This window comes from Hemitrygon akajei, unplaced genomic scaffold (genome assembly GCF_048418815.1).
Source record: "Hemitrygon akajei unplaced genomic scaffold, sHemAka1.3 Scf000044, whole genome shotgun sequence".
Lineage (NCBI taxonomy): Eukaryota > Metazoa > Chordata > Chondrichthyes > Myliobatiformes > Dasyatidae > Hemitrygon > Hemitrygon akajei.
In genome coordinates, this window is record NW_027331930.1 from 7,395,902 (window position 1) to 7,408,972 (window position 13,071).

Genomic DNA, 13,071 nt, shown 5'->3' on the forward strand with positions numbered 1-13,071 from the left:
CGAAACGAAAGATAATTCGATTCCATGGATGCTGCCTGACCTGCTGAGTTCCTCCGGTTTTATGTGTGTTGCTCCTCTCTGTATCCCTCCTCGGCCTCATCAGATGCTGACTTTCCAGAGTCCTGGTCAGTTACAGTTAATTCAGTGAAACTGGACCCATCAGCGACTGGAATCGGGATCAGCACCGATCGTTGTTGTTCATGCAGATCGTTTTTATCGCCAACGATTCCCCACACATCGTCTTATCTCCACACTGAAGAAGACAGGTCAGAGACAGTGCGACCCATTTCTGGTGTTAGATTATCAGCCGTTTACAGGCTAAAGCCCGTTCCCATGTTAATTCCCGGAGAATGTTTTCAGTAATGCCCAGTGTCTGTTCTCTCTCTCTCCAGTGAATGTAGTGGCGATTGCGATCCTGTCCCGGGGAAAGTGCGGCCTCTCTACCTGCACCACTCGCTACCTGGTGGCCATGGCAGCGGCGGATCTACTGACCATTGTCACCAGCGTTATTTTGATTTCAATCAGAACGTATTACTTCCGCAGGAGTTTTCTCGACATCACCCCTGTGTGCAGTGTTATCGATGTACTGATGTTCACAGCCATACACTGTTCTGTCTGGTTCACCGTCACTTTCACCTTTGACCGGTTTGTCGCCATTTGCTGCCAGAAACTGAAAACAAAATATTGCACCGGGAAAACTGCGGTTGTGGTTCTAACAACAACCGGCGTACAGTCGTGTCTGAGAAACGTTCCCCGATACTTCACAGTGGAACCTGTAATAATAATCGACAATGTACCATGGCTCTGTATTATCAAGGACAATTATTTCACTGACCCCTGGTGGGTGGGTTATGACTGGCTGGATACGGTCTTAACTCCGTTCCTCCCTTTCGCTGGGATCCTGCTGCTCAACGCTCTGACAGTCAGACACATTTTAGTGGCCAGTCGGGTCCGTAAGGGGCTGAAGGGTCAGAGCAAGGGGGAGAACCGCAGTGACCCGGAGGTGGAGAGCAGGAGGCGTTCTGTGGTTTTACTCTTCACCATCTCCGGCAGCTTCATCCTCCTGTGGATGACACTGGTTGTAAATGTCATATATTATCAGGTCTCAGGAAAAGGAATCGATTTCAATGATTCTGAATCGATCTTTCAGTACGTCGGGTATTTCCTGATGGATTTCAGCTGCTGCACGAACACATTTATTTACGCGGTGACTCAGTCGAAATTCAGGGAGCAAGCGATCAGCGCGGTGAAATATCCCGTCACTTCGATGCTTCAGTTGATTAATGGCGCCGCATCATGAGTAGTCGCTCACCAAATTCACCGTCAGACTTTCCCACAAGACGGCGCAGGGCGAGTTAGATGCACATTTACTAACCCAATGTGAATCACACCATTCCCCGCCATCTCCTTGAATGATTGGCTAAGTTAAGAAGTAGGTCAAGCTTTGGATTTACGACGGGTGACACTCCAACTTAAAGGCGCATTCCCGTTATCAGCTGGGTGGGACTGTGGTGCAGAGAACTGGGAAATAAAATCCACACTGCTTCTGTCTTCTAACGAAAGCTAAATTACCCCCAACAAATCCTATCAATTATAAGTAATGAAACATAATGCTGCGAATTTAATTAAAGACACACCCATGACTTAAGAAAGCGGTTAAATGAAATCAATCAATCAAGACCGCCAAAATGGAAATGAAGCCTGCATGATTTCTTTCCTGATATGCTTCACCTGTGTTCAACCGTTTCATAATGAGAAAGCCTACACGATCCGGAAGCATGTTTTGCAACATGACAAAAAGAATATTTAAGCATGGTAAGTCATGGCGATATAATTCCTTCCCTCCTTGTTTCTCTCATAAACCCAGCACTTTCATCTTCCCATTCTAGTTCGTGTCAATACAATTCCGTCCGTTCTTGTTTTACCCCTTTCTCCCCATACACCCAACACGTTTATGTATTCTGTAAAGGTGTACCCATTTTACCATCAGTCTTTCCATCAGCTCCTAATTCTCAACATACATAACTCTGAACTTCTGATTTGTTAAATGAAGGGACTTTATCCACAGTTGAGCTTTTGTAACTTACAGTCAACGCACTCATTCCCCTCAATACCTCTGTGTGCAGGGACCTATAAGAAGAAAATATATAAACAAGTACTTGAATATGAATTAACGCCTGGTGAGTTTCCAACAGTAAATCTGACCGACTGCGAGAATAACCTGTTTAAGAGTCATCAAAACATAAAAGTAATCTGATCAATTATAACGTTACGTGGGAAGAAATTTCTCCACCAACCTTAAGCCTAAAATGATGACAACCAATTCTGCTATAGAAACTGATAAATGTTTGCAAAGAAATTTCTCTATCCTTGTCTATACTTCAGGCACATTAAATGGGCTACTCCAACATTCCCAGTTCAATTATCTTTCGTTCCATCTGTAAAAATGTTAAAAACTTGACATGATTAGTGTAACGCTTAGGACTATCGGTTTGTATTCGTCCAGGGGGAAATCCGTCCACCCGCCAAACCGTGTCTCCCGTTTGCGTGGATGCTGTGTAATGCACACTGGTACAAACTCGCACACAGAATATCAGACAGCACACAATGTACGTTTACAGATTACTCTTTATAAATTTTACTGGAACTAGGTAATTAATAGCGATACAATATTAAAGGAAAGAAATGGGCGCCAAAACTTTTTTTTAGAGTTCAATCATTTCGTGCACAACCGTTGGAGCTCAATTATCGAAGCCTTCTGTCCACCATTCGATCTTCTCCGACCTCCTCGACCCGCCGCCTGGGACCAACCTGGGACCAAAGGGTCCAGCACGTCCTTCCTCTTCGGTTCTCCTCCCGATAAACCCGCGCACTGACTCCAGGCTCCCACACAGACAGAAAGAACAACATCGCTTCCAGTGGTTAGTTCCTCCGTTATCAATAATTATAACCCAAACATTTCAACTAAAAAGGGCATTACCAAATCAGTTACCTACAAAGAAGCCTTTTCATTATAACGTTACAGAGAAGCCATTTTATATATGCAGTTAACAGTTAACATTACAGTTAATAATCTGAGAACCCTGTATTCTCCCCCCCCCCCCTCCCGCACCCAATTAAGTCATGCCCTCGTGACGTTCAGATAATTCGCCAACCTCTCCTGCAGAACACACCTCCCAATCCAAGCGCAGAAAGCAGTGGCATAACTCCCCAAAACAGTGGAGATCACCCTGCTCCCCAGGTGCCACATAGGCCAAACTGTCTGTGGGGGGGGGGGGGGGGGTTGCCTACTTCCCTGAGGCCTGCGCACTTCCTCTTCTAACTCCTCCACCTCGGACAATACGGAAGACCCATGGGAACTACCAGGCGAACCCTTCCGCGAGCGGTCTCCCAAACCCCTCTGCACCTCGGAACCCACTACCTCTTGCTTGGGCCCCACGTCCTTTATTCCAACACCCTATGGTACCCCCGACTGCCCATCTCTAGCCCCCTTACCCCGTCTAACCCAGTGGAAGAAGGACCGGGAGCCTCCCGCTCCATCACGGGGGCGTCAGCGAACGGCAGCATGTACCAGTCGTCCGAGTCATCATCCTCCGAGTCAGTGTCTCTCACAGTGTTTGGGCCCAGGCCTGACTCTCTTGCAGAGTCCTGGTACTACGTGCAACAGGCACCTCGGGCTCCCACTCTACCTGTACATCTCACCCCAGGGCCAACAGGTGATTCCAATGGAGAATCTTGACGGGCCCCCTCCCATACCTGGACCTCACCCGCAGAAACGGTAGATTTGGCATCTGACTCTCTACTACAAAGGGCGTGCCCGACCAGCGATCAGCCATCTTGTGTTTCCCGGGTAGTCCCAAATTCCTTATGAGGACTCGATCTCCCGGCAGTAGTTGGGAGAGCTTCACCTTCTTGTCATACCTCCTCTTATTTCCCGATTCTGCTCGGCGGCCGCCTCCCTAGCCAGCTCATAAGCTCTTTGTAGTCCTTTCTTAATATCAGACATTTACTTCAAGTAGGGCTTCGGCGATACGTTACCTGCATCCGTCCCAAAACTGAGCTCAGTGGACAACCTTGCCTCGCGCCCAAACATCAAATAGTAGGGCGAGTATCCAGTAGCTTCATTTCGGTTACAGTTGTAACAGTGAACCAGACGCCCAATATGTTGACTCTATCAACTCTTTTTGCTAATCTCCAGAGTTCCCAGCATGTCCAGCAGCGTCCAATTAAACCTCTCCGGTTGGGATCACCCTGCGGATGATAGGGCGTAGTCCTCGATTTCTCAATCCCCAACATACTCAGTATCTAGTAGATGAGCTTACTCTCAAAGTCTCGTCCCTGGTCACTATGTATCCGCCGGGGAAGGCCATAATGCACAAAATACTTCTCCCATAGCAGTTTCACCACCGGAGTCACACTTCGCTGCTTGGTAAGGAACGCTTGAGCATACCGGGTGTAGTGGTCTGTGATGAATAAGACATTCGCCGTATTGATGGCATCGGGTTCTATGGCCAAGAAATCCAGACACACCAGGTCCAGCGGCCCCTCACTTTGCAAGTGTGACAACGGAGCAGCCTGCACAGGCAGCGTCTTCCGGCGTATGCAGCGAATGCACGACTGACAATACTCTTCCACCTCCACCTTCATTCGGGGCCAGTACAACCTATCTTTGAGCGATCCATAGATCTACTCAACCCCCAAATATCCAGAATCATCGTTCAGGGACTTCAACACAATCTTCCGATACTTCTCGGTCAGGGGGTGACGTGATCCGGTATAACAATTATTTCCTCAACTTCAACTGAGGTCATTCCCTCAATAACGGAGGCACTGAAGGGTGTTTTGTCTTCTCCGCCCACGCCAGATCACCCATTTCCACCGCGCACCAAACAGTGCCAAAGCCCGGGTCATCCCGCTGAGAAGCTGCCTCTTCCCCCGGCCTTAATTCCGGAAACTGTTTAGTCTTCAGTGCAGTCAGGTCACAGTAAACAGGGGGTAGGTCGTCATCAGAAGCCCCCAGTGGGTCCACTGCTCGTTCCGGCTTCCCCTTTTCCTCGGCCTTCACGGTGATAGCAAACTGACACATGGCTTTCACCCCAGGGGCAAGAACGCTCTCCCACTCCTCGTACGTCTCTTGTTATTCATGGCCCTGTGGTCACAAAGCATCCGCATCGAGATTCCTGCTCCCCGGCTCGTACTTCAGGATGAAATCATACACCGACAAAGCTGCCAACCATCGATGGCATTTAGCATCCAGTTTCTCCAAAGTCAGGTTACAAGTAAGTGGGTTGTTGTCCGTCCTCACCTCAAACCTGGCTCCGGAGAAATAGTCTCTCAGCTTATCCACCACTGCCCACTTCAACGCCAGGAACTCCAGCTTATGGGTGGGACAGTTTCTCTCGGAGACCGACAAACTCCGGCTGACAAACGCGACAGGTCTCAACCCGGTGCCCAGGTCCTGATACAAGACGGCCCGTAATCCCTCTCGTCTGGCGTCGTGTACAGTACATAGGGTAATCGGGTGTCCGCAAAAGCCAGCACCGGTGTCTGGGTAAACAACTCTTCCAGCGATTTAACAGCCTCCGAACATTTTGCATCCCACCTCTGACCGAAGGGCTCCGACGGTCCGAGATATTCTCCAACATCCCGTCCCTCTTTTCCTTTCTTCCCCAAGGGAGGGTAACCACGCAGAAGCTGGTTCAAAGGGTGACTCACTTTGGCGTAGCCCTTCACGGATCTCCGATAATAACCACAGAACCCCAAGAACGAGCGCAGAGCGCTCACAGTCCGGGGCCTTGTCCACGTGGTCACTGCTTCTATCTTAGCCGGGTCGGTAGCTACTCCATCCCGCGAGATTATGTGTCCAACATAGCTAACAGACGTGTTGCAGAGCAGACACTTGTCCAGGGAGAGTTGTAACCCTTCCTTCTTCAGCCGACATAGCACCTTCAGTAATCTCGCTTCCTGTTCTTCCAAGGTGGATCCAAACACTACCAAATCATCCAAATACACCAACACTTCAAGCAAATTCATATCCTCCACCGTCTTCTCCATGACCCCCTGGAAGGTAGCAGGGTTCCCGATATACCCTCGGGCATCATTCCGAACTGGAAAAACCCCATAGGGAATATAAATGCCGCCTTCTCTTTCTGTCCTGAAATGCCGTCTTCGTCTGTCCTGACGAAGGGTCCCGGCCTGGCCTGATGCGTTCCGCCAGCATCTTGTGTGAGTTGCCGTTTTCTCTTTGTCGGCCTCACTCATCGAGATCTGGTAGTATCCACTCCTCAAGTCCAGCACACTAAACCACTTCGCTCCACTCAGACAGGCCGACGGGTCTTCGACCCTGGGGACCGTATACTGGTCCGAGGCAGTGCGCCGGTTCAATGTCTTATACTCCAGAGACATGCGTAGCTTTCCGTTCTACTTCCGGGCCACTACTATTGGGGACGCATAGGGGCTTCGGGACTCAGTGATGATTCCAGCTTCCTTCAACTTGCACAAGTGCTGCCGCACGTCTCCACATCTGCAGGGGCCAGTCGCCTCGACCTCTCTCTGAACGGGGAGTCCTCAGTCACTCGGATGGTATGGCGAGTGTTCTTGGAACAACCGACTCAAAATCGGCAAGAGAAAAACAAATCTTCCAGCTTCAACATCTCCACATGCCTGCGTTTCCACTCCGGCGGCACAGGAGAGTCCCCAAAGTTAAAGGCCTCAGCGATCAGCTTTCCTCTGTTTTCCTGTCCTTCCCCCTTAGTGGGCCTCACAGGTGCGCTAGACATTACCATCACCGGGAACAAATGCCCCAGCGGCATCCCTCTCTTAAAGGTGATTTCTCTCTTCGTATTGTTCCTGACACTCACAGTTATCCGCGTCGCATCTACCACCGAGGGCCTCGGTACTTCGGGCTTCACCAGCACCCAAGCCGGAAATCGTGACTCCCCCTCGAGATCTTCCTGGGCGTCGACTAAAAGGGCCTCGCCATCAGGCACTCCGGGAAATCTGGGGAAGATGTCCCATCACTCTTGCTACTTCCCCGGACCCTATTATCACAGGCTTCCACTGGGTGCACCACACAGTCCCTCGTTTAAATTCAGTCTCCGGCCCGGGTCCCCCAAACAGTTCTCACTCACCCTCTCCTGGCAGGCCCCCATGAGACTCCGCACCACAGGGGTGTTGGTCCCCACCAGGATTGAAGCACCCCCGCCCCGTCTCAACCGGGTCCGGACAAACCAGCACCAACGTCTCCAAAACCTCAGACACTCCCACATCGGCTTCTGAAATCTCCAGTTTCACTGACAAATACCCGTCATTCGGATAATCCCCAGCACTGACACCCCAGATCTTCAGTGCACGGAATGGGGTTAATGGCAAATGCTTTAAGTATTGATTGTAAAACGGTACAGTATAGTAGTGTGACCTGCGACCCGGTGTCAGTATGGCTTTAGCATGGATTCCCTGTATCCATAGTGACACGCTGCAGCGGGGTCCCACTATTCCTTCCAGAATCGGGTCTTCTGCTTTCAGGGGTTCCTTGGTACATTGTTGGGAACGTGTTCGCCTACAGACAGCAGATTGTTCCCTCACTGGGTCCCCTCCAAGTTTCCCGATATCTCTCCCTTCTTGGATACCCGGGGACTCGCCCTCCTTGAGGTTTCCGGCCGCACACATTCCCGCCAGAAGTGACCCTCCTCCCCGCAGTTATAGCACACCCCCCTGCCTTTCACAGTCTCTCCGGAAGTGTCCCTCTTTCCCACAGTTATAGAACACGCTATTAGTCGCCCCTCTTCTCGCTGACCTCCCGCCACTTGCAGCATGCTGCGCTGTCCGTCCTCTGGGGGGCGAAGCCTGCCCTACCGACCCCTCAGCCCTCAGCTCGGCCACCACCTCCTTCAGTTGCCGGGTGGAGCCCGATTCTCTTCCGACCCCACCGGGGCTACAACTGAGGATCTCACCCTGCTGACAGAATCCTCCCGAGGCCTCAACGCGCGCTCATCCCCCCTCACATCTCTGATCAGTTGAACGAACGTCGGAGGAGGGAGCGTTTTATAAGACTGCCGGAGACTCCAAGCAATCTTGTCCTCGGACTGGGTACCCCGAAATACCTGATCCATCTTGAACTGATCCACCTGTTCAGGCCGAATGACTCCCCGGCGCGGCCAGCCATTAAGCTGTCTCTCAAGCCGATAAAAGGTCCGCAGAGGGCTTCTCACCCTCATCCTGATACATGTTTTGAAACTCCCCGAGGAGCTCCCAGTCAACCCAAAAGCTCTTTCCAAAGCCTCCATATCGTCCTTCAGAGTGGCCAAAAGCTGGTTAAACTTCACACCTCGCACTACCCCAGCCGCCTCTCCCCGCAAACTTTCAACTAATCTCTGTCGCTTTTCCTCATCCGAGCACTGACACTCCCTCAACAACTGTGACGTTTGCTCAACCCATGTCTCATAATCCTCCTCACCCTCGGGAGTGGGCGATATCCCCGAGAAAACTCTTATCTTCTGGCGGGGCCCCTCTGCCCTTCTCGCTAAGGAGGTAAGTGCAGAGGCCAACTCAGAGCTCTCGCCTTTCACGGTGGAACGGAAACTGACCAACTTTTCCAAATCTGACCACTCTTTCCTTTCATCCTCCAGCACCGGAAGAATCCGCTCCCTCAGATCTCCTGCCCCCTCTGCTGGCAACTCTGCTCGCTGAGCTTTGGCCCCTCCCTCCCCGACACTCTGCAGGCGCCATGGCCCCGCATCCCCGGGGACGCCAATGTCCTCTCGCAACTCTGCCCCTGTTATGTCCTCACTTGTCTGCACTAACACTATATCTGTACCTGCCTTAAAATCAAAGTTCCGCGATACAATCTCCACTTTGCCAAACGTTTTAACCGCACTCAAACCTCGGAGTAACACTTCATCCGGTACGCTAGTCTCCACCCCCCGCCAGCACGCACGCATTGCTCTCTGCTCCCTTCGCAGCCGCACACCACCCCCGAAAAGCAGCTGCCGCCATCCCGACTGTATTTTTTTTAAGCCGAGTGGTCACACAGCATCCACAGAATTCAATCCCGGGACGAGCAGCCCACAGATGTACCGCCCAGGGCTATCGGCTTGTATTTGTCCAGGAGAAAATCCGTCCACCCGCCAAACCGTGTCTCCCGTTTGCGTGGAAGCTGTGCAATGCACACTGGTACAATCTCGCACACACAATATCAGACAGCATACAGTGTACGTTTACAGAGTACACTTTATAAATCTTACTGGAACTAGGTAATTAATAGTGTTACAATATAAAAAGAAAAGAAAAAAAAGGCGCCGACTTATCAGATTTCAATCAGTTCCAGCACAACCGCTGGAGCTCAATTATCGAAGCCTTCTGTCCACCATTCGATCTTCTCCGACCTCCTCGACCCGCTACCTGGGGCCAACCTCGGTGATCGGCCAGAGCCCGTCCAGCACGTCCTTCCTCTTCGGTTCTCCTCCCGAAAAACCCGCACACTGACTCCAGGCTCCCACACATACAGGTAGAACAACATCGCTTCCAGTGGTTAGTTCCTCCGTTATCAATAATCATAACCCAAACATTTCAACTAACCGGAGCATTACCTCATCAGTGACCCACAAAGAAGCCATTTCATTATAACGCTACAGAGAAGCCATTTTATGTAAGCAATAAACAGTTAACATTGTAGTTAATAATCAGAGAACACTCCATATATGTTGTTGAAACCCGACGCAGACTGGGAGTCCGTTTCGCTGAACACCTACGCTCGGTCCACCAGAGAAAGCAGGATCTTCCGGTGGCCACACAATTTAATTCCACGTCCCATTCCCATTCTGATATGTCTATCCATGGCCTCCTCTGCTGTTAAGATGAAGCCACACTCAGGTTGGAGGACCAAAACCTTATATTCTGTCTGAGTGGTCTCCAAGCTGATGGCATGAACATTGATTTTTCCATCTTCCATTCATCCCCCTCCTCCCCTTCTTACACCATCCCTCATGCATTTGTTTATTATTTTCTCTGCCCCTCTCGCAATCCCTCCTTGCCTGCTCTCCATCTTCCTCTGGTACTCCCCTCCCCTTTTCTTTGTCCCTAGGCCTCCCGTCCCATGAACCTTTCCCTTTTTCAGCTGTGCATCCCTTTTTCCAATCAACTTCCCAGCTCTGAGCTTCATCCCTCCCCCTCCTATCTTCTCCTATCATTTAGGATCACCCCTCCCCCTCCCAAATCTCTTACTAGCTTTTCATTCAGTTACTCCTGACCAAAAGTCTTGGCCCGAACCGTCGACCCTCCTCCCCTTCTTACCCCATCCCTGATATGTTTAGTTGTTTGTTTTTCTCTCTCTCTCTGCCTATCACTCTACCTGTTCCCCATCTCCCTCTGGTGCTCCCCTCCCCCTTTCTTTCTGCCTAGGCCTCCCGTCCCATGATCCTTTCCCTTCTCCAGCTCTGTATCCATTTTGCCAATCACCTTTCCAGCTCTTAGCTTCACCCCACCCCCTCCGGTCTTCTCCTATCATTTCGCATTTCCCCATCCCCCTCCTACTTTCAAATCTCTTACTATCTTTCTTTCAGTTAGTCCTGACGAAGGGTCTCGGCCCGAAGCGTCGACAGTGCTTCTCCTTATAGATGCTGCCTGGCCTGCTGTGTTCCACCAGCGTTTTGTGTGTGTTACTTGAATTTCCAGCATCTGCAGATATCCTCGTTAAAAGACTGAGCTTTGTCATGAAGCAGGTAAGTTATAATTTGAGGCAAGGATTGGCTGTAATAATGGCTGAAGGGGAACTGAAGTTTATTCCACATCAACCCCACCTACTGGGAGGCATCACAGTCACATGTTCAGCTGGAGATGTCAGACCACTGAACACACCAGAACAGGGTCCCCGTGGTTCTGTGATGTGTGTGTGTGTGTGTGTGTGTGTGTGTGTGTGTGTGTGTGTGTGTGTGTGTGTGTGTGTGTGTGTGTGTGTGTGTGTGTGTGTGTGTGTGTGTGTGTGTGTAAGCGACTGTGGGAGTGGGGATTTTTAAAAACCTTGTAATGATTTGGATGAAGCTCACGATGTGAAAATGAAGTCCAAGTCTAATCAGATTTGTGTTTTTATTTATTTCAGGAGGTATCTCGACGGAACAGGAGGTAGGACCTGCTCTTTACCGAAACCCTGGATGGATTCGTAAAATTATTCCGAATAGCAGCTTATAACCACCAGTTTAAATATTTACAGGACTGATGATGATGTCCAGGAATTGACAGTGACAGATGAGGCCCTACCGGTTGAAAAATCCGATCACCGCTATTTGCTGAACACAGTGCTAAGAAAAACACTTGATGCCATTAATCGAGGTAAAACTTACAAAGCTTGGCCGTACTACTGGGCTGAAGGGGAACTGAAGTTTATTCCACATCAACCCCACCGACTGGGAGGCATCGCTGTCACATGGTCAGCTGGAGATATCAGACCCCTGAACACACCAGCACAGTGACACAATACAACCAATACACGGGACTGGCAGATGAACCACTGTATCCTGATCGCAGGCACACTGCACTGACATGCCAAGACATGAATTTGAATCCTACCACAGGAGCTGGAAATTTAATACTGACTTGATAATATTGTAGAGAATAAAAGTGGGTATCAGTGTGATTACCGGGATTGTCAGGAAAATACACAAGACCTTCGTGAATTGTGAGTGCAGTGTCTGATTGAAGCAGGTCTTCCCCCTTCTGTATCAGCATCTTTCACTGTTGTCAGAGGCAGAAGAGGGGAGCGGTAGTGATCGGGAACTCAATCTTCATGAAGCAGACAGGAGAATTTATGGACATGAACTGAACACCTGAATGGTGTGTTGCCTACGAGGTGGCAGGGTCAGGAACGCCTGGGATCGTGTCTGCATAATTTGGAGAGGGAGGGAAAAGAACCAGATACTGTATCTTCGTATATTCTGGGACCAATGATACTGGAAGTAAAAGCAAAGAGGTCCTGAAAATAGAATTGTGAGAGCTTGGTAAAAAGCTCAGAACAGTACCTCCAGTGTTGTAATTTCTGGGTTGTTGCCTGTGCCACCTGCTGGTTAGTGTAGGAACAGCATAATTTGGCTGCTATTGATTTGAGTGCTGCTAAAAGCTCTTGAATTGAACGCTGGCATTGGATTTGCCTTCCTAACACCTTCCTCACAACTGACTCGACCTGCAAGTTAACCTTTAGGGTGTTCTGCAGAAGGACTCCTTAGTCCATTTTCATCTCAACTTTTTGGGATTTTCTCCCCATTAAAAAAAAATAATCTGCACATTATTTCTACGACCAAAGCTCATGACCTGAATTTTCCAGCATTGTATTTCATTTGCCATTTTCTTGCCCTTTCTCCTCATTCAAGTCTTTGTGCAGTCTGCCTGTTTCCTCAACACCACCGCCCTCCACCATTCTTTGTATGATCTGCAAACTTGACAACAAAGCCAAATATTTCATTACCTCAATCACTGATATCTAACATAAAAAGAGGCGGTCCCAACAGCGACCCCTGTGGAACACCGCTAGTCACTGGCAACCAAACAGAAAAGGATTCCTTTACTCTCATTCACAGTTTCTGACCAATCAGCCAACGTTCTGACTATGCCAATAAATGTTCTGTAATACCATGAGCTCTTAACTTGGTAAGCAGCTTCATTTGTGCGTCTTATCAAAGGCCTTCTGAAATTCCAAATATACTACATCCCCTTCTTCTATGCTAATTGTAATCTCCTCAAAGAATTACAAACACGTTTGTCAGGCAAGAAGTTCCCTTAAGGAAGCCATTCTGACTTGTCCTACCTTGCTCAGTGTCACGAAGTATTCCATAACCTCATACTTAACAAATGGCACTAAATTCTTCCCAACTACAGAGGTGAGGCTAACTGATCTATAACTTCATTTCTGCTGACTTCCTCCTGATTAAAAGAGTGGAGTGACATTAGCAGTTTTCCAGTCCTGTGAAACTATGCCACGGTCCATTGATTTTTGAAAGATCATTCCTAATGTCTCCACAATGTCCACTGTTGCCCCTTTCAGAACTTTAGAGTGCAGTTCATCTGCTCCGGGTGACTCATGTA

The 13,071-nt window shown here is 49.5% G+C and overlaps 1 protein-coding gene across 1 annotated transcript; it reads right to left on the reverse strand.

Moving 5' to 3' along the window:
* Nucleotides 1-7,889: 7,889 nt before the first annotated feature.
* LOC140720530 (paraneoplastic antigen Ma3-like) lies at nucleotides 7,890-8,939 on the reverse strand. The gene has a single exon (XM_073035373.1). The coding sequence runs from the start codon at nucleotides 8,937-8,939 to the stop codon at nucleotides 7,890-7,892; it is 1,050 nt and encodes a 349-aa protein (XP_072891474.1).
* Nucleotides 8,940-13,071: the final 4,132 nt, after the last annotated feature.